This window comes from Salminus brasiliensis, chromosome 1 (assembly GCF_030463535.1).
Source record: "Salminus brasiliensis chromosome 1, fSalBra1.hap2, whole genome shotgun sequence".
Lineage (NCBI taxonomy): Eukaryota > Metazoa > Chordata > Actinopteri > Characiformes > Bryconidae > Salminus > Salminus brasiliensis.
The window spans coordinates 55,323,464-55,345,995 of NC_132878.1; the positions used below are offsets into that span (position 1 = coordinate 55,323,464).

At 40.4% G+C, this 22,532-nt stretch overlaps 1 protein-coding gene across 1 annotated transcript; it reads right to left on the minus strand.

Annotated features, from left to right (window-relative positions):
- Positions 1-16,809: 16,809 nt before the first annotated feature.
- Positions 16,810-21,715, minus strand: gpr132b (G protein-coupled receptor 132b). Its single transcript, XM_072696366.1, has 2 exons — positions 21,673-21,715; positions 16,810-19,381 (listed from the first exon to the last, which is right to left on the minus strand). The coding sequence occupies exon 2, from the start codon at positions 19,374-19,376 to the stop codon at positions 18,297-18,299; it is 1,080 nt and encodes a 359-aa protein (XP_072552467.1). The 5' UTR covers positions 19,377-19,381; positions 21,673-21,715; the 3' UTR covers positions 16,810-18,296.
- Positions 21,716-22,532: the final 817 nt, after the last annotated feature.

Here is a 22,532-nt window from a genome sequence, read left to right on the forward strand (position 1 = left end):
TGCACCAATATAATGAAAATATATATTATATTATATTATATATTCATTATATATATATATAATGAATGTTGCAAAATATGCATAGCCTCTATATCTCTCTCTCTCTCTCTCTCCCCCTCCCTCCCTTTCTTTCTCTTTCCCATGGTACTGTGACTAACCTCCCTGGTCGTGGACGGAAGAGAAAAATCGATGGAGGACTGCAACGAAGGACTGTTTGAATGGCGGCTTTATTGAGCCGCAGTCAACTTCCACACAAATTCCAGCTGTCCTGCAGACACGGGATACACCAGTGTCAGCTCGCACTGCATCTGTCAACATCTAAATGAAATGGGATGCTGTGGTGGGAGCCCCGGGAGGACCTCACTGTTGATACAGCGACATAACAAAGCTAGATCTTACCTCAGGGGGGCCACAATCCTTCTGGGCCTTTGTGGACAGATGATACCAAAGTAAATACCACTGTACCATTTACAGAAAACGAAATGAGGCCTTTAAAGAAAAGAACACCATCCCAACAGTCAAACATGTGTTCTCTGGCAATGTTTAGTGTTGCCATGATGTTTAGTTTTTCCTTCCCTTTGAAAATCAAACTTGCGCTGTCCCTTTTTGAGTGTAGATGCTATACCTTGACTTCACCTATATGGCAAGAGCTGCCTGTAGATCCTTTGATGATGTTTTAAGGTCGCTGGGATGCCTGACCTGGCCATGTTGTCAGTTATTTTACTTCTAAATTATTAATTTAAGTATTATATATGTTTTTTAAGTGTGTGTGTATATATATATATATAAAACTCTTTCTAACTCTTTCCTCACAGGAAAATTGCATTTTTGTTTATTAAATTGCACAAATTACATGTATAACTCATATCTTCCATTTTATGTGTTTTATGTGTTTGGTTATATTACCATCACCTGATGATGAAGATTTTTCCTGCCCCTTTTTGTCCTAATTTTCACTACATACATTTGCAAATACGGTACATATATCTCAGCCATATATATCAACATATTTACACATAAAATAAATATTACACAAAATTGTCAAAACTACAACTTTACATAAGAAAAACCGTCTTAACTTTAAAATAGGCTGATTTGATCAAAATGTGCTGCTGACTGGATGTGAGTGGCTTGGGTACTTTTAACTTCATTGCAAATGGGTCAGTCACCTAGAAGCCTCACTCCTACCAAACCGCTGTATTGCCATCTAGTGGGTCCTGCAGTGGACAACAAACAGCAGTGCAGGGAAAATGATGCCATGCTGAGGAAGACGGATGAGAATTCATTGGATGCTTTTTTTTAATATGTAAAAATCAGCAAATAAATAGAAAAAAACTGTCTAACATTGCAGATATAATGCTATAAAATGATTTTGGTTTTGTTATTTATAATGTTTGGGATATATATATATATATAAACGCACACACATAGACCTAAAAATCTGCGGTCAGGTTAGCAGCCCGTACAGCAGTGAGGATTAATAGACCCTGGCCAGAACCGTCAGGAACCATTAAATACCATTAGGGTGCCATTATAGACCGTCTGGAAAACATACAGTTGCATTAGAGAGCCCGTAGAGGGGTTTGAACGGTGTGTGAGGGGGAGGGTGGTGTGTTGTGGTAGTCACAGTGGTTCACTTCCTCCACTGTGGATGGACTATCAGGAGCGGACAAGCTTGTTGAGGAGGAAAACCGGTGTTACGGCGAATTCCGTCTGTCTGTAGCTCCAGGACCAGTAAACACTCAACCAGTGACTGTGACTGTGTGAAAAACCAACCCTCAGAGCAACCGGCTGTACCTGCTCTGAAGATGTCTCGTCGGAAGCAGACAAAGCCAAACCCTCGGGGAGGTAGGAGAGCAGGCAGCGGGTTCACCCACTGCTGCCAAGTGCTGAGCTCGTGGAGGTCCGCAGCGATTGACAGGGTTTCGTCATTGGAGGGTAGTTCAGGATTTACGTTTGAGATTAGAGCTAGCCTAACTCTTTAGTATTCATCATGTTTCATCAAGTTGTAGCTAGTTAGCTCCCTGTTGTTCAGCTCTGATGTTGCTCGGATGTCTAAAACTCAAAGGCACAGGTTAACCAACTCATAGTGTTTGGTCTGATTGCTGTCTGCATGCAAGGTTTACACCAATGCTCATTTACATATAGTGCAATATACAGCCTAAGAAGGATCTACTGTTAGAATTGACAGAAAAAACACTTGTGAATGTAGTTTTTGATCATTTCACATGTGAACATGTCAAATAATTGTGTTTATGTGCTCACATGTGGTTTTCGACCACTTCCCGGACTGAACTTTGTAAGGTACACAGTCATTCCAAGTGTATAATGCAGTGTTCTGTAAAAAAAAACCTAAGTACTTTCACATTGGTTTTGAGTGTAAACTACATTATATGCAGGCCAGTCATTCAGAAGTCTCACGATTACAAAACTGCCTAATATTGCCATCTAGTGGGTCCTACAGTGGACAGGTGCAATGATGATGCCTAGAGCAGAGTATGGGGAATACCTAGGACAATCAAGCTGAAATGACCACACCAAAGCCGTCTTACTTCCAGCAGATTAGGAGAAGAAACAGTTTACTGGAAAAGACAAGCTGAAGGTTAAATGGAAAGAGGGCATCCAGCAGCAGGATGGATTTTTATCATGATCAAGACCCAAAACCAGACGACAGGATATACTGGAGAAACACTGTGTGTCATGGTTATGCATAGGTTGGTTGGACGTTATAACCAGCACATTATTTCGTAGATGTTATAGTTTATTTAGCATTACATCATCTTTGCATCTCTCCAGAACACTCCAGTATTTTGCCTGATTGCTTCCCTAATACCGTTATGGTAAAATGACTAATGGATCGTGCATTAAAAACCAGGAAACCATCTAATGGTTTCCATCTGCTAATGAATACTGCCCTAATGGTTTCCATCAAGGGTTGCCCATCAGGATGTGGGCTAATGGTTCCTACCGAGTTCCATTAGATGCCTGCCATCAGGATATGGACTCCAGTGCTTAATAGCACAGCTGATGGCTGAGTTCACCCACTGTTTTCCATTAGCCTTGTTTTCCATTAGGGAATCCTCCTGTCGTAACACAGGCCGATGGCTCCTACAGGGTGGTAGTTTAGTTTAGTTCATCTGTTTCTATTAGATATGCAGGGATATGCAGGCATCAGTGTGATCTGTACATCTGTCTGCTTGTTTGTAAAGGTTATGAAATGGACCTTCCATATCCTTACATTGAACCTGCAGAGAAAGAAGTACCAGAGAGGGAAGACTGCAGGTCTCACAGTGGAACCTCTGTGGTAAGATTTGTAAACCTGTCATGTATGTAGATGAACATGTTTTTGGTTTTTATTAGTTGACTAAGGAATTTGTCATGGTTTATGTAATAAGTAAGTGAATGATGTGTGACAGTCTCAGTTTGAATATGTGAGGTGTTGCAGATGAATTCTGTAATGTACACAGTAGGGATGTCCCGATCCGGTCCAGTGGATCGGTATCTGTGCCGATTCAGTCATATTTTAATGGATCAGGAATCGGGGAGTTGAACCCCAGTTCAGTTCCCAGTCTTTGTTTTACCCAAGGTGTTCAGAGCGCCATCTGGTAGCTTCAAGGTGCTATTAACAGACGTTATATCCCAGCCGGCAGCAAGGCGGACGTTTTCAGAAGGTAAATAAAAGAGTGTAGAGTCTGCAGTGTGGAGCTATTTTACAGTGGAACATGAAAATATACCATAATATCTGAAACTATCACTGAAACGCTCTGTTTTACTGGCTGGAGAACCGCTCACCTTTCTCTGTTTTTAAACCAGCACTGAAGAGAGCGTTCAGAACCGAGTGGAGGCTAACGCTAATGCTAATACACACATCTGCTATAGAAACCCTAATCACAGCACACTCAACCACAATAAACCAGTTATTTCACACCAGTAGACCAACAACAGATGTCAGTCCAGAAATGTGCACCACCACACACCCAGGAAGTAATTCAACTGCAGTGTCTTAAAGGAGCTGGCAGCTGATTGGACAGTGAGTTTAGTCAAACTGGATTATAAGATATTAAACACAATATAAAACTGTCATTTTAAGAAAACTGTACTAAACTAAATCAGTCAGTCCAGAATGTCTCATTATAGAAATGGATACTTATAATAAAGTGAGTTTACTTGCTCATCTTATCCAAACTGTGTGGCTGTATTACTTTTACAAACACAAAGATCAGATCGCTATCGGCTGATACTCAGCATTTAGAGACTCGGGACATCCCTAGTCACATACTACTTCATTTAAATCAGATGACGTTTATCTGTTCTTCTTCAACCCTAACAGAAAGAAAAAAGTCTAACAGAATCACAGAAGATATCGTTGCTGGATCTCATGAAGAAACAAGTCACTACAAAGAGACAGAGAGATTTCTCAGACAGTGATGAGGAATCTACTGTGCCATACAGACTTTACCAGGAACTGCAGGATAGCTATGTAATCTTGAAAAAGCGCTTTAGAGAGAAGGATGTGGTCATTGCAGGCAAGGATGCTACAATTAGGAAGCTGAAGCAGAAGTGCAAGAGGATGACGGTGGAACTGGGCAAAATAAGGAAACTGAATATTTGCCTTCAAGAACAGCTTCTTTTAAAAGACACAGGTTATTTCCTTGTTGAAATATGACAATGACACAGCTCTTCATTTGCTTACCTAATTATGGTAAAGATGGGAATTTATTGTGTGCATGTGTAACTGTCTATCTTCACAGGATCCCCACAGAATCCCCATACAGAATCTCCCTGTGACCCCACAGGAAATGTGATGGTTTCTGAGGAGGAGGCACATAGAGGATCCCCAGCTGAGGCAGTTGTAGAGAATGACTTTGGGAAGGTAACATTTTTTTTTTTGCTAAAAACTTTTGTTTTTATCCCCCTAGTTTTAAATACATTCTCAAACTCATATGAGACATCCCATTTAAGCTTATACAATTTTATCAGGCATGGGTAGTAAGGAATCTACTTTTAATTTTAAGACATTTAAAATGGAAGTTCACAATATTCACAAACCTAACACATATGTTTGCTCTGCTGATAGATGCTGTAAGTGAGGTTTTCTTGCAGTTACTCAGCACTTAAGTAGTTTTTTGAGCCACTTCTACACTTCTACTGCTCAAATTGTATTTTGGAAGGATATTTCTTTGGTCATTCACAGCATATATTAACCATTTAAAGCCTGAACCATCAAATAAAAATTGCTCTAATTGTTTAAAACTGGAGGGTTTATTGATATTTGACCAATTATTAAAAAATAAAATAAAAACACTAACAAGTCATTTTAATCTTGAAATCTGTATATAATTTTCTGGTAAATGCAGGTAATTCACCAGTTGGCAAATAATCTGTATCTAATTTTATTTTTCTATTTATGTAATTATTTATTAAATGTCTTAGATATTTAATAAATATAAAAAAGATCAATTTAAAAAATATATCGATTATTGTTAGTATTTAGATATTATTTAATAATGATTTAAAATAATTAATTATTTAAATATCACACTGATATTGTAGAGGTTAAATAGGTATGAAGTATGTACAATACACATTAAGGGGTTAATGCATTTTGTAGGATTTTACATGTTTTACTTGAAAGGGGCAGGTTATGGAAAACATGACATCACATTTTTTGTGTAATTTTGTTTTGTGTGTTTGTTTGTTTGTTTGTTTTTTAATAAAGGTTGACCTTGGACATGGGGTTCTTTTGGACAAACAAAAGTGGAAAGTCATCCAAAGAATGGATTCCCATTCTAAATTTTGTAAATCCTTGGCCGTAGCCATCTGGGGCACTGAGACGCTAAAGGAGAGAACTGTGACCGGCTCCAAATCCAATGCTGTCAAAGGGTCTGTGGCAAAGCCGCCATTGTCTCCAGAAAAAGTTGGTGTCATCAGAGGTAGTCACATGTCAAAAATAAGCAATTTTCAATAATGGTTGATTTTCAATTCCAGAATGCAGATGTTTGCTTTCACTAAAGTCAGTAAAGCCTGCCATGTTTCAAACTATTTACTAGAACTATTTCTTAAAACAAGATTGCCTGAAGGGGCGACTCCAGCAGCGCGGCTATCAGAAAGAAGCTGTTGATGGGCAACTGCGGTTGGTGCGGCGATTTCTATCTGAGAAAATTTGTGACATCAAACGTAAAGTCAGTATGAATTCAGAGGTATGACTTGTTTATGGTGATGTGTTGTTCCGTATTTAACAAAATCAGAGAAGTGTGATGCTCTAATTCCTCAGCCAGCAGTTCTAAACACAAAAACTGTCCAGATAAAGCAAAATCCTTGGCTTGTAATGCAAGTCAATATAAACAGATTCCAAGTCATTTTAGAGTGTTTCTATTGGTTTTCCCATCAGGATGTTTTCACAATGCTCATTTGATGTTAAAAAGTAAAAATGAACAGAAATGTAGGTACCTTTGTATGTAACTGAACCTCATTTATTCCAACCTGGCTAAGGAACCTCTTTGTCTAGACTGTCTCATTGAAGTGTAATGTAATGACCCTATGTGCCTTTAGAATAAAAGTGATTTGATGTGCACGTAGTCTTGACTGCTATGGCAATATATATAAACTCTATATTTGGGTTTTGGCCCTCCAGTTTAACGAATTGTAATTATTAATGACATTTTTGTTTCATTTCAAAATCAGTAAAGGCCTTGCGAAGAATCTCAGGGGAGGATACTGCATTTGGTGATGTCTATGGTTTCCAGACTTGAGGCAGCCATTGACTACAATGGATTTGTATCTGGGTATTTAAAATACTCATATTTATACTTAGTTATGGATTGTGTAAAAAAAACTAAACTGCAATTTCTAAATGGTTAATGCAATATTTTTGTTAAATCTCTTGAATTAAAGTCTGCACTTTAATCACATCTTGAGTACTTTTCATTTCATGTCCAGTAAGGTGGTGTACAGAGGAAATATATCGAAAAGGAAAAAAACTCTCTTCTGTTTCACAAAGTGCTAAATTAGCTTTACAAAGTGAAGAAATAGGGTTGCAAGCTTGTTGCACGACAGCAACAAATGATTTTATAAACGTTTTATTTATGAAACATATTATATAATAATAGTGGCTTATTCTCAGGACAGGAGAAGTACTGAGTATATATGCTGTTTCTCTATTCATACAAATTCATTGGGTTTCAATACTAATTTGTTGCTGTTCCAGCAGACAGAACTGATGTGTTTTACTCGATTGGCCAGTAGGTGATGCCAAAGGCACTTACATTAGCCCAAACGATAGTACAGTATTGAGGAGCCACAGTGTACTTTCAGATATACATCTAACCAGGCAGATGCTGGTGCAGGTACAATGAATACTTTTTTATGACTGCTCTACTCTAAACCACTGCAATATACAAACGTGCAGATATATCTGATATATCTCATCAAAGAAATACTACAATTGATACAACTCTATAATCTCTGAAATCTTCCAAAAGTGCTCTTTGGCATTCACTGACATTCTTACACTTCTGATAAGCAGACCAGTAAACAGTCAAAAAACTATAAATCTATAATCCTGAATTTGAAGGACACTGTATATGTAAACTAAACCAGATTCGAATAGAACATTAGCAGAAATTTATTCCACATGAGATTTCCATGACTGGGATATGCTGAGCATTTAGGAGAGGGTTTTACTTGGTGTGGGAACAAGAGACCAGGGGAAAAGGGAGCTTTCTAAAGCTATAAACAGTGTGCTTGTGTTTATGTGTTAATAATGGAAAAAAGCCCAGAAAGAATGAATAGCTACACTTAGAAATTTCAGGTTTCAGTTGTTGAACTAGGTCCGTGAATAGACTTTTTTTTGTTTTTCAAACAAACCCAGAGTAATGCCTAAATCAAAGTGATCACATATATTAACTAAGAATGGTAGTAATCAACATAACATACTTTAAGCATGTCATGGCTTATTAACATAGGTCTTGGGTTGTATCAAGCAGACATTAAGTATGTTCCCCTTTTTCCCCATGTTCATATATTACAGTGCCTCCAAGTAGTATTCAACCCCCTGCAGATTTTGCAAATTTAACAAGTTGCAAATAAGTTAGAGCCTTCAAACTTTGAACAAGAGCAGCCTTTATTAACAGATGCATAAATATTACAAACCAAAAATATAAGTTGCTCAGTTAAATTATAATACATTTTAAACATAAAAATGTGGGTCAATTATTATTCAACCCCTAGGTTTAATATTTTGTGGAAAAACCCTTGTTTGCAATTACAGCTATTAATCGTTTTTTATAAGACCTGATTAGGCCGCCACAGGTCTCTGGAGTAATCTTGGCCCACTCCTCCATGTAGATCTTCTCCAAGTTATCTAGGTTCTTTGGGTGCCTCATGTGGACTTTAATCTTGAGCTCCTTCCACAAGTTTTTAATTGGGTTAAGGTCAGGAGACTGACTAGGCCACTACAACACCTTGATGTTTTCCCTCTTGAACCAGGCCTTGGTTTTCTTGGCTGTGTGCTTGGGGTCGTTGTCTTGTTGGAAGATGAAATGACGATCCATCTTAAGATCCTTGATGGAGGGCCGGAGGTTCTTGGCCAAAATCTCCAGGTAGGCTGTGCTATCCATCTTCCCATGGATGCGGACCAGATGGCCAGGCCCCTTGGCTGAGAAGCAGCCCCACAGCATGATGCTACCACCACCATGATTGACTGTAGGGATGGTATTCCTGGGGTTCGTATGCAGTGCCATCCAGTTGCCAAACGTCATGGGTGCAGCCTCAGAGTCCTGCAAGTGATCATGAGCAAACTGTAGACGAGCCACGTTACTTATGGTATTGACTGAAACCAATGTCCCCACTGCCATTAGATCTTCCTGGTGCTCCCTCCTTGTTGTCCTTGCATCAGCCTTGACTGTTCAGACAAGCCTGGCCTCAGCACGGAAGGAAACTTTGAAAGGCTGTCCAGGCCGTGGAATAGTAGTTCCATAAGCCTTCCACTTCTGAATGATGCTCCCAATGGTGGAGACAGGTAGGCCCCACTCCTTGGAAAGGGTTTTGTACCCCTTTGTCAGCCACGATTTTGTCTCTGATGGCCTTGGAATGTTCTTTAGTCTTTCCCATGTTGACCATGTATGAGTGCTGTTCACAAGTTTGGGGAGGGGCTTAAATTGTCAGAAAAGGCATGAAAAAGCAGATAATTTATCCAAACATGTGAAGCTCATTGTTTTTTATGCCTCAATTACTTCTTAATACTTGAGGGAACCAAACAGAATTCTGGTGGTTTGAGGGGTTGAATAATAATTGACCCTCTGAATAAACTTTTCACAACTTCAAAAAACAATAAACAAAGAAATACCAGTCTTTTTTGCTGCAGTGCATTTTACACGTCCAGGCTGATCTGCAGTCCAAATGTCACAATGCCAAGTTAACTCCAAATGTGTAAACCTGCAAAATCTGCAGGGGTTGAATACTACTTGAAGGCACTGTAAATTGTAAATACAGCCAGGTCCATAAATACTTCAGTTACTTCAGCTGCCTACTACAGCATATCCTCACTGTCGAAACACGGAAAGCCCGTTTTAACTTTCAGTGAACGTCAGTGTAAAAAGATTTCATTTCGGGGTCTTTCTATTGGTCAATTCATCATAAAATCCTCATACAATTTGAAGAACAATCTTGAAGTTGGAATTTAATAACCGGGCAGACCTTCAGCTTTAATTTGAGGTTCGTATGCTGCTGTTCACAGTCATTTTGAACATCTCTTTCAGTAAAGCAAGCAATCATCAGGCTTAATGAAAACAAACCCATTAAAGAAATGTCTCAAATTTTTGTTGAGGCAAAAGTCAGCAATTTTGGTATCAGTTACAGAACACATGGGGGAACCCAGAAGGGTGAACTTAGGAACCATAGAGAACACCTGTGGTGAATGATGAAATATGGTGGATGGAAAAAGACTTCAAAACAGTTGCAATGAAATGAAAATGACATGATAAACACCACCAGGAAATGTGTCAAACTCCACAATCAAGACAAGAATTCACTACATGGTTCACGACAAGATATTAACTGCTTGTAAGCTTCTAAAACAGGAATACTAGAGTACAGAGAGCAAAAACATGTAAAAAGAAAAGGCATGTGTAGTTCTGGATTACACCTGAAGCATACTGCAAAAACAACCCAAGACTTTTTGCAACCAAGGATTTAAAGCAACAATTTTGTTTAAGATTGTTAGTCCAAATACTTTTAAGACCTTAAATGATTGCAAATAATTTCTTGCATCATTTGACCAATTTAGATGTAAACAGCATTATGTTAAAGCATGAATGTTTATGATATCATCTCAAGTTCAATATAATGATGAGGCAACTAAAACTTTGTCACTGTGCAAATATTTATGGACCTGGCTGTAGAAAAATTCCCTTACTATGATCAGAAGATAATGGATTTTGTTGTTTTGTTTTTTTTTTGTCTACTAATTTGGTACTGCCAATTAATCCACCCGTTTGTATACTGCATGATGAATAATGTTATATGAACCTTTAAGAAAGTAGTGCTCACACTTTCTTGCCATGTACTGTAGGTGGAAGAGACAATTTGGTTAGGACTGACTTACATTTACATTTAAGGCATTTAGCATTTATCCAGAGCGACTTACAAAACAGCTTTGCTATTTACCCAAGAAAAAACTCAGCTAGTCCTCGAAGACTTGAATACTACTAGAAGAGTTTCACAGGGGACACCAAACACAATGGTCTACAAATGTATACTTACAGTGTCTGTTATTATTAGCATAGCATTAGATATGAACCCATAACAGAGAAATCTATTAATACACAAAGTGTGAAAATACTCATTAGCACATTTCATTTCCAGAGAAAAAGGAAAGTGTAACAGGATGTAGACACAAGGCTGGTAAACAGACACTCTCTGCTCTGTAATACAGTAAGTTTACATCAAAAGCAGAAGCAGTCGATTCTGTAGAAGCTTTCTACAGAACACTGTGTGTTTTCCCTCAGCCGATTCAATGCTTTGCTCACTGCAATGGGCAAAATTACACCACGGCATAGTCAATATATAAGACATACGGTACAAATACATACAGTACCCTTGTCTGAAAAGCCTCAGGTTTGTAAAGCTAGCGTGTTTACTTTCACTCTGAGTAGATTGGGTAGTGGCTTTGAGAGAAAGAATAAAATGTAAAAATAATGATACAGAATTTATATGAATTATATATAAAATAATAACATTTTAGATCATGTTACTATATCACTACTACACTCATTTATAGAAATACTGGAAAACTACTTGTGATATGGACTGATATTGCTGATATTACCAGTGATATGGACTGATATTGCTGATATTACCAGTGATATGGACTGATATTGCTGATATTACCAGTGATATGGACTCATAATGCTGATATTACCAGTGATATGGACTGATACTGCTGATATTACCAGTGATATGGACTGATATTGCTAATATTACCAGTGATATGGACTCATAATGCTGATATTACCAGTGATATGGACTGATATTGCTAATATTACCAGTGATATGGACTCATAATGCTGATATTACCAGTGATATGGACTGATATTGCTAATATTACCAGTGATATGGACTCATAATGCTGATATTACCAGTGATATGGACTCATAATGCTGATATTACCAGTGATATGGACTGATACTGCTGATATTACCAGTGATATGGACTCATAATGCTGATATTACCAGTGATATGGACTGATACTGCTGATATTACCAGTGATATGGACTGATATTGCTAATATTACCAGTGATATGGACTCATAATGCTGATATTACCAGTGATATGGACTGATATTGCTAATATTACCAGTGATATGGACTCATAATGCTGATATTACCAGTGATATGGACTGATATTGCTAATATTACCAGTGATATGGACTCATAATGCTGATATTGCTTGTCGCATGTATGACATAGCTGACATAGGACACACTTCATAGTATTATCCATCCATCTTCTATTCTGCTTCTTTCTGGTCAGGGTCGCGGTGGGTCCTGAGCCTAACCGGAAACACTGGGTGCAAGACAGGAATACCCCCTAGACAGGGCCTAGAAGGTACCACACGGAACACGCACACCTAGGGGCAATTTAGCATAGCCAATTCACCTACCATGTGTGTTTTGGGAGGCGGGTCCATGGTAAAAAAAAAAATACAGTCGTTTTAACACTTTATTAAAGCAACAGAACACTTCCGGAAGTGTGTTATTCTGAAATAACAGCGCGGCTTTGGTGAAGCAGACTCTAGACAAAGGCGAGCCGTGAAAGTTATCATATCCTTCCGCCAGATTATAGTCCCTTAACGAGCCGCACTCACTGCACAGCCTGCAGCTCCTCCTCTCTTCAGACACCAACTCACTAAACTCCCTGAAACCTCCCACTCACAGCTTTTCTCTTTCTTTTTTATTTTTGTCTTAATCATTTTAGCTTTATTTGAGGTCATGCTTATTTTTTCTTTGCTCGTTTTTTACGTTATTTCTTGGTTTAATGGCGTTGGGCGGAGTGATACAGTGTTTGTAAGGAAAACGTGGCTAACTAACCAACTGTTGTATAACACAACCTAACTTTACAGTAAAGTTATATTATACAGTCGTGTAAAAACAAACAGGACATGAGACTCATAAATTCTACAGTACGGACTATGTTAAAATATACCCTAAAAAACCTTTAAGAGGGGCGTTTGAATTCTTTGCCAGGCAATGCACAGGCATCCACAGTCTACCACTGTCTTCTCCACATACCCTCTCTCTCTCTCCTGTCCTGCCTGGAGACATGGCGAGTGAAGTCAGGTGTAAAATGTGCTAACGGCCACCAGCTGAGCGGAGACTCTGGTCAAGTGTCATGCGTCAGACAGAGCTGCCATTAGTGCAGCCAGACAGTGTCCGTCTGCCCCCGGTCAGCCTTGCCTGCCTGCTCGCTGCCTGCCTGCATCTCTACGACAAGGGCAGAGACATGCGGCTGAAAGTTTCCTATTGGCTGCAGACAGGGACTGCTCGCCTTGTGATTGGTCGCAGGGAAAAGCTTCATTCTGTGGTGAATAATTTAGGAGGTTTACAGTGGAGGAGCAGAGCAGACACAGCAGATGACTATGTGTCAGTCCAGTCTATTAAGTTCTGCTTGAGAGGTTTCTGAGTGTGTCAACAGCAGTTCATGTGGGACGGACCTTATTCCTTTACCATGTCTACCTACTTCTTTCATTATTATCTGGATAGGTCAAGGTCATTTACTTTAATTAATGTAATTGTTATTATTATTATTATTATTATTATTATTATTATTATTATTTGTGATCAACTGTATTACTTTCTCACTGAAAAAAACACAGATAAAACTTACATTAAGTGATCTCAACAAAACAAATACTGCATAACAAAAAAAAAGGAAGAAGGGGGGGGGGTGTGTGTGTTAACAACATCCCTTTTACAACACCAATGGCATTGTACCACATGCAAACATTAGCATCAGTGGCCCCCTAATTCGGGCGATAGACAATTCCATATACATAATGTCAATAGTCTTCCAGAACCATACCCTTACAGAGAGAGCGTAGGGTGGCTCCAATGAACTGCTATTAATTTCTTGGCTGCTGTAAGACCGGCCAGTATAATATGCTTCGATCTATTAGTAACACTGAAATCATTGAGTAATAGGGTGGATCAATTAGTAAGCAGGCTTACTGATAACATATTTATTTATTTATTTATTTATTGTTCTTTTATTTATTGATTGATTTGTTATTGTATTTATTTATTATTTTGTTTTATTTTATTTTTTTATCCCAGAAATAGTATGTAAGTTATGTGCTTGACTGCTGATTTAGATAAAGGCTCTCACTTTGCACTTTCTATTTGTGACAGCTTCTGTTGTAGAAGCATTTTGGGAGGACTTTGTGGTCTGTGGTAAATATGTGAGTATTTCTGTTTACCCTGAGAAGTATATTAACACACAAGGTGTGAAAAAGCTCTCCGGTCATTTCTGCAAAGCATCCAGTGACAGGATGTATACACACCCCTGACAGGGCAAAGGAAATCTGTATCTTCACACTGAGTTGCAAACACAATGTGCTTGACAGCCAAACTCAAAAACATTGCAAATGATAACAAATGATATATGAGTGCTTGAGTGAAACCTTTATGACAACACTTGAACACTTGACCTTCAGTCCTATAATGATCTCCACAACCCTAAAGTGAGCATAAAACTCTACTGAAGATCTACTCCTCCAAGCACTGATGAGTTTGGGCCCAGCTCAGTAACCCCTTTAGCTTTCTAAACAATCTGCATGTTTAGCTGCAAACTGGATATTTAGTGAGTTTATGTGAAATCTTGATCATATGCGGTTTGGCAGCAGACAGGGTCATTTCACAGCTCACTGGTGCTCAGTTCACGCTCAGTGAGTACTTTAACTACAACTGACTTTACCAGGGCCTTTGCCAGGGCCTTTGCCAGGACCAGACCACACAACAGTAGTTCAGTAGGTGTTCTAGAGTTTGTAGTAGGACCAGGCCTGGTCCCATGTCCCAAATTTTCCAAATGTTTGACTTGTGGAGTTGCCCAAAGAACCATATTGGGCCATCATTTTTTAGCACTAATCAATGATGCCCTTTTAAATATAGCAAATCACTGGAGATCTGTGAACAGTACAGGCTTGGCGTAGACATCAACATCTAGGATACCTGGCAGAACTAAAAATGTAAGTGAATTAGCTTAGAATTTAAATGAAACCCAAAGAAGTGTAAAGTACTGCATGTATTTAAAGGGATCTCCCTGTATTACCAGTTTTGTTTATTAATCAAATCACCTTGAAGGTGTATCATACTGTAAAGATTTGGGGGTAAACATTCAGGATAGCTTGCACTTGGACAGTTATGCTGCGTTGAGAAATGTGGTGTCTAGAACAGTTCTGTGCAGATGCTCTTCATTGACTTTAGCTCTGCCTTCATTTCGGTCATCCCTCAGCACTTGGCCAGTGCACTCAAACCAATAGGCATCAATAGCCCACTGTGCAACTGGTTATTGCCAGGTAGGACTTTCTCACAGACAGTTCGAGTTGGACCAAACGCCTCTGAAACTCTCATTATGAAAACTGTTCATGATCCGAGGTTCCCTAGGGGTGTGTCCTGAGCCCTCTGCTGTTCACCATGATGACACATGACTGCTGTGCCAAGTACAGCACAAACCACATCATAAAGTTTGCAGACGACATGATAGACGTGGGCCTCATCATCAATGACACTGGAAGTGAACCAACGTGTGGTCTGCTGTGATGACAACAGTCTGTCACTGAATGTCAACAAGACAAAATAGATTACTATCGACTTCAGGAGGAAGCACGCGGTACACCTGCCACTTGCAGTCCATGGCAATGCTGTGAGTCAGTGACCTCACATCACAGACGACAACACACACCACCTCCATTTCCAGAGAACACAGCAGCGTCTTCACTTCCTGAGACAGATGAGAAGAGCAAACCTCCCACCTCCAATCCTCACAATTTTCTAAAGAGGCACTATTGAGAGCATCCCGACCAGCAGGCTCCCAGTCTGGTATGGCTGCTGCACCAAAAGGGGACCAGAAGGCTCTCCAGAGAGTGGTGAGGACGGCAGAGAGAATCATCAGATCCTTACTTCCATCCATTCAGGATCAGTACCAGTCACGCTGCCTCAGCAGAGCCCTCAGGATAGTCTGAGGCCCCACCCACCCTGCCCATGGACTGTTTAGCCTCCTGACCTCTGGCAAACGCTACCGCTGCATGCGGTGTAAGACTGCCAGATTCTACAAGAGCTTCCTCCCACAAGCCATCAGGTTACTAAACACTCACTAACACAATACACAATGCGATGATTTTCAGGACTGTTGAAAAACATACATGGACTGTCACTGTAAACAAGTGCAATAATCTTAGTATGCATAATATTTTTTTAGATGCTTATCTATTTATTCTATTCTATGTATATATTTTTTACGTCTGTAAACGTCTGTTACGCAACCTCGTTTAGCTCTGCACTCCTGCTGTATAGTCTATATCACAATATAATTCAGGCAACTTCAGTCACTAGAGGTTTTTTTTTTTTTTTGTATGCATTATTTAATATCTGGGGTCTCATTACTAAAGCACATGTCAGAATGAGGATAAAAAACATTCCCATTTTGCATGCATGACAGCTCACTCTACTCTAACGGTCGACAGTAAAGCTGTTTTACTACTCATATCTTTTATAGCTGTGTTTTTGGATGCCATTCAGAGAGCTTCAGATATCACAGATCAAATTCTGCCATTCTTTAAAGCCATGTTTTCTCCACTCTCAGATTATTCTGTAGTAAGTACCTTGCTGAGATGTCATTATCTGAGTTTCCATTTCACTACCTTTGAAAGCTTCATCTTCGGTCAGTGTACACTTTGTGAATTCCACTATGCCTGAATTTCATTTTCAGGATCTGTGAGCAATATCTATGAGCAGCTCCCTCATGTATTGCGAAATGAGGGGCATCTTCTTGTGTTGTATTCTTGTAACTCAACCACAATCTGCTGCAGGAGCGTCAGCCCAGTCTGGAGTGTTACTCAATATAACTGAATCCTGGCCTGCTTCAGAATATTTGCTTCTTATGAAACCTCAATGCTGTCTTCTTGGTGTTTGTAGCCGACTATGTGGAAGACTATGCATGTTGGAATGCCATGTTACTTAAACCACTGAACTAAATGAAGAAAACCATGGTCCTCTCGCATGGAAGTTTACAGGACAGAAATAAAGACCACTTCAGCTTTGCCAATAATTATGTTTTATGTATAAAAAAGGTATACAAAAGATTACAAATGCATAAAAATGACATATATTACAAACCAGCTACAGAGAAATCAGGTCTGCTGTAAAGCTTAACGTATGTGTGTTGTTCAGTTTAGCCTACATGCTTAATGTATCAGACCAAAAAACGAAATATTTGAGAATATTCAGTTATTTTTCAAAACCTTAGATAAAGAGGACGACTAATACTTGGTGATACGGAGGACATGCAGTTCATCATACACTACTTACACATTGAACTATTTAAAGGAAAGGCTGTATAGTTACAGTCTAATACAGTAAGTACAGTAGTAAACGCTTGAGAAACTTCAGAGCACTATTAACTGCATGCAAGTACAGCAGTGTAAAGGTGGGCCATATGACAATTATATATCATGGTATTTGATGACAAATAAAAAAAAAACTAAAAAAAAAAAACAGCGGGAACACACTCCCAGCACCAGCAAAACAGCAGCACCATGTCTTGTTGGTGCTTTTTTTTTACTTTTTACTTCAAAATTTAATTCAATATTTAAAATAAACCTCTGATTTGGTCTTACAGAAACTTCCATCTTAAGTAATAAGAGAAATCACATATTTTCATGCTAGATTCTCATTCTTCAGTATTTAAAAAAACAAAATATATTATAAGGTTTTAAAATACATCTCCACTTGAAAACTACCTAGCTTCTGTATGTATATTTTTGGCCCTTGGCCAGCCCCTCAAGACAAAAGTTTAGAAATTCCTGGTTTGAAGTTTTTAATGAAGTTTGATGAAGCGTTAGGGCTGGGCCTCTAAAGGAGAGTTGATCTAACGGGTCGTATAATTAAACTGAAATCCTGTGCCTTTGACAAAGAGTTAAGAAGGGTGCACATAAAGTTAATATGTTAAGACCCCTGGTCATTTGTAACCAAGATAACAATGAAATCTAGAAAAATGACTGCATGAATTTTCCTCTCGAGTTGCATCACTTGTAATCGGAACTAGAGCTGACTTCTGGGAACTAGCAGCCCTATGAAGCATTGTGTTGGTCAGTGGTTAAGTACTGATTATAACTACGGTATTTCTAGAAAAGCTTATTGCGACACAATGATAACAATATATATGGTCATATTGACCTCTGCAATGGAAGTGTGTTCTAAATTGGAGTTGTACTTTCACTTCTCTTTCATCTAGTCTCTCTCACAAAGTGTCCTTAAATGTGAGAAAGGCACTGTATAAATGGAAGAGATAATCACAGTAGTTTTCCTTTGGGAAATAATAATATTATCATGTTATTATTTACCAAGAAACCTAGTTTGGCCCAGATTTGTCCAGATGTTGCAGTAATACTGTACACTCATCAAAATGTTCTTCTGAAGCAAAAAACTATAACACTGGTGTTTTTCCCATTTTAGTCATCTTTCCTGTAAGCTCAAAAACGCTGAAGTGTTTCGACAACACCTAAAGTCTTTAACGCTTACGAAACTAGCATGGTGTAGGAGTTCTCGTCTTCTCCTGGTCCCTCGTGGGAAGCAGGTCTGAGGAGTTCTTTGAGTGCATCTTGTTCTGGCTGCTGTCTGTGGAGCGCTGGCAGTTCCCTGTGCGGCTATGAAGACCAGCCAGGCAGCACCGGATCTCTTTCCGGATGTTGTCACTGGACAACACATACAGGATGGGGTTAATGGCGCTGTTGATGGTTGACAGGCCCAGGGAGATGGTATAGGGCGTGTAGATGTGTTTCTCAAAATGGCAGTCCTCTTGCATTTGGGGGAAGTGGTAGGTAATGGCACGCATCAGCAGGATGATGTGATACGGGCCAAAGCAGACCAGGAAGAGCAACACCACAGCTACGGCTAGGAGGCGCACCTTATCCTTTTGGCAGGGTCTCAGACCAGTGCTAGCCTGCACATTGGCCAGGATGGCCCGATTAGTGAAGACCAGCACTGCAAGTGGGGCAAAGAAGCCCAGGCAGAAGCGGGCGTAGTTGAAGCATGTGACAGTGGCTGTATTTTGGCCCGGTTCGAAGCAGCGGCGCTCTCCCATGGCTGCGTTGCCCTCACGCATGTTAAAAACAGGTGCATGGCCCAGGCCCACCACCACGCAGATGATGAAGGTTACCAGAGTGGCCAATCTCTGGCGACGGAGCCCCCGCGACTCCACAGCGTAGACCACGGCTACATAACGATCAATGGAGACGCAGCAGAGCAGGAAGATACTGATGTACATGTTGGTGAAAAAGACGTAGCCCGTCACCTTACACGCCAACGAGCTCCACAGCCAGCGGTGGCCCCCATTGACATAAATGGCCCACATGGGCAGTGTCAGCAGGTATGTGAAGTCGCAGACAGACAGGCTCAGCAAGTAGATGCCCAGCACATTCTTTCGCCACACCTGAAGCAAGGTGAGGTAGACAGTGGCCAGGTTGGCAGGCAGGCCCACAAACAGCACTACACTGTAGAGCACTACCAGCGGAATGCGGTCCTCATCGTATGGGGTGGTACAGGTCAGACTCACGTTGCCATTCATCACGGTCACAGAGGGCTGAGTCACGGGCCGTTCCTGCATGGTCTCTACAGCCAAAAATGGAAGCAAGGAGAGGGGAAAAAGATAGAATTAGAACATGTTACTCATTGGCCAGTTGAGAGACTTTAGCCAAGCCCCCACTGAAATGTGTATGTATGTGTATATAAATGTATGCATGGCTGCTGCTACTGCTCTATTCCTATTCGCTGCTTTGACTGTTGCAAGTAGTGATGCTACTCTGGGTTTTTTGGAGCTGACTCTCGACTGCTGCTGGAGTGTGAAAAGTTTTATCAAGAGAGCCTGGAGGACCAATCAAGTGAGAAGACACAAGTATCTAGATATCACCAAAATTATTGTAATTAAAATCAGTGTGTTATTAAATTCAGACAAACAGAGGATGAGAAAGAAGCTGAGGCAGACTAACAGAGCTGATGCAGCAGGTCCAATCAGGTACCAGTCAATAGGTGGTGAGCAACATGATGATGTTTTTTATTTGTTATGGAGATACATTTTATTATTGTGATAAAGATTATTTATCATCTGGCCTGTACTCTGCATAATGCTCCAGAAGAGTCTGCCAGCCTTAACCAGTCACAGATTCACAACTCTGAGACCCGTCTGGCCTAACCTTGCAGCCAGGGTGGGGAACTCCAGTCCTGGAGGGTCATCGAATTCCTATACAGTTTGGTGATTTTGAACTCAGCAGTTAATTACCAGCTTTGGTTTAGCTGTGTCAGAGCAGAGAAATCAGCAAACTGTGCTGACGTCAGCCTTTAATTCTCCACCCCTGCATACAGCAAACCCAGCACACCAGCCACACTTCAACCATACAACAGAAAACAACCCCCCGACTCAAGGCAGAGGAGCTTCCACTCGTCCGCCCGCGCCTTCACCCCCAGCTCAGCTAGACAGCTGCTAAAATATTCATCTGGTCTCTGTGGAGAGGGGGAGTGCAGCACAAAATAAGGAAAACAAGGGGCCCGGTTTACCCATTGGTCCGAGACGAGTGAATGGCAGGTGCCACGATGGAGCTTAGAGCTCCACTGGAGAAAGCTGCAACTGGAGCATGTCTGAATTGATCACACTGTTTGTCAAGCCTTGCTGTTTTGCACTACAGATGAATAAATTAGTGTGGCAAAGGAGCTCAGACGGAGAAACACTGGGTAGACCTAATTACGAGCAATGCCAGAGCATCCCCTGCTGAAAAGTGGGAGTGAAAGTGAATGGACTGAACGAAATGTAACATGACTGATTATGGGTTCATCTTCCAGTGCGCAGATCCCATCGGAACAGGATGCACCAACCAAATTAGTGTAGACACAGCTCAGCCTTATCGCTCAGGAGCAGCTGCACACCCACCTAAGGTCACCGGGTCCAATGTCAAGTGTATAAGAGTTCTTTGGAGTGATGGAGCTCCATCCAGTACCTGTGGGATGAGCTGAAGCGATCAGTACGCAGTCTAAAGCCTTCCTAGCAGACTTGACCACCTCAGCAGAGGTTCATAGAAAGCAGGGCAAGGGCGAGGGCAAGGGCGAGGGCAAGGGGGGGGGGTCCCTTTAGCACCTCAGGACCTCTGGGACTGATAGCTAAAGATGCACTCGCCGCCTTTTCCCCTTCATTGTGTTCAGTGGCCTCTTTTTTCATTTACTCTTACACTTCAGCAGTGTGGAGAGAGACACGATAGATGCTTTCATTCACTTGTCTGCTCTCATTAGGGAGGCAGGAACCGCTCAAGTGTGCGAGAGCTGTTTTGGAGTCGCCTGAGGTAAAACAACACCCACTAGCCAGCTTGAACAGCAGTCTTCAGTGAGCGCATATTTAGGAATATTATAATATTAATATTAATATAATACGAATAGTGAAAGTGTAGCTAGCTAACGAAAATAGCCCACCTTCATTAAACATTAAAGCATCGTTTGTTTACCTCCTGTATCATCATCCAGTCTGCCCTCAGACTTAAGAGGAAATAATAGGGAAATAGCTAGCTAGCTTTATCGTCGCTGTCCAAACTTGTAACTTCATTTGTTGCCATTTTTCTGACCAACATTTTCTGATAAATTAATGAACACCACTACAGCTACAACACACACTGCAAACAATGTTTCCAATAGAGAAAATTAATAACGGGACCAATACTAACGCTTTACCAGCGCTTTATATGAAGTGCAGGGAGTTCAAAAGCTCAGCCAGCCAATAGCAGAAAATTGGGGGAATTTTTAGCCACCGAGTTTTTTTTTTTTTTTTTAGAGACATAAATAATAATAATAATAATGATAATAATAATGATAATAATAATAATAATAATAATAATAATAATAATAATAATGTTAACCTGTACCTGTAGCTAGTCGGGCTCCTCTCCCGCTCAGAGTCTCTTCATCGCTGACTGACTGCCTGCGCGACTCGGCGCCCTGGCTCCGGTGGGCAGAGTCAGCCTGGTCACGTGGTTACAGCAACTGCGGGCATCATGACACTACAGTAGGTGGGTTTTTTAGGGTGCTTATAAGTGCTTATCTGGAAGGTCAACAGGAGGAGAAGGAGGAGGAGGAGGAGGAGGAGGAGATGTAAAATTCAGACTATCGCATTTAAATTTTTTTTTCCACCACACTTGATGCTGTGGGCTGTTAGGATACGTGGTTTCAGCTAAATGTACTCAGATATACAGAGAGTGCTTAAAACAGGCACTGCAGTTCTGCAGCAGAGGGTGTCTGAGGGCTTGAGTAGCAGAATTCACTTACCAGAAGAGGTGTCTGGATATTTTTGGACATACAGTGTTTTTCAAAGTTTGGGCACGTGGAAGAAAATGAATGTAAAAGATGACACATTTCTTTCATATTCTTCCCCATCCTTTTTTATTGTTTTTTTTTTTTTTTAAATAACAGCTACGGGAAATGGCCCAGAGCAAAGGGTCAGGCACCCTGCATGATCAGTACGTATTAATACCCCAGCTTGTGAACGCTTTTATTTTTGCAACAGTTAAAATCTGACTTTCAGTTCTTGTTTGGAGAAGTTTCGCTCCTTCTTCTATTCACACATTTTCTGTAAGGGGCCTCATAGCAAACCTTCATCTTGCTCCTTTTGAGATGGTCCATGGTGGATTCTGAGGTGTGTTTAGGATCACTGTCCTGCTGTAGTAGCCATCCCTGACTTATCAGCTATTTACAGACAGTGTGTTGTTTAGATCCAGAATCTGCTGGT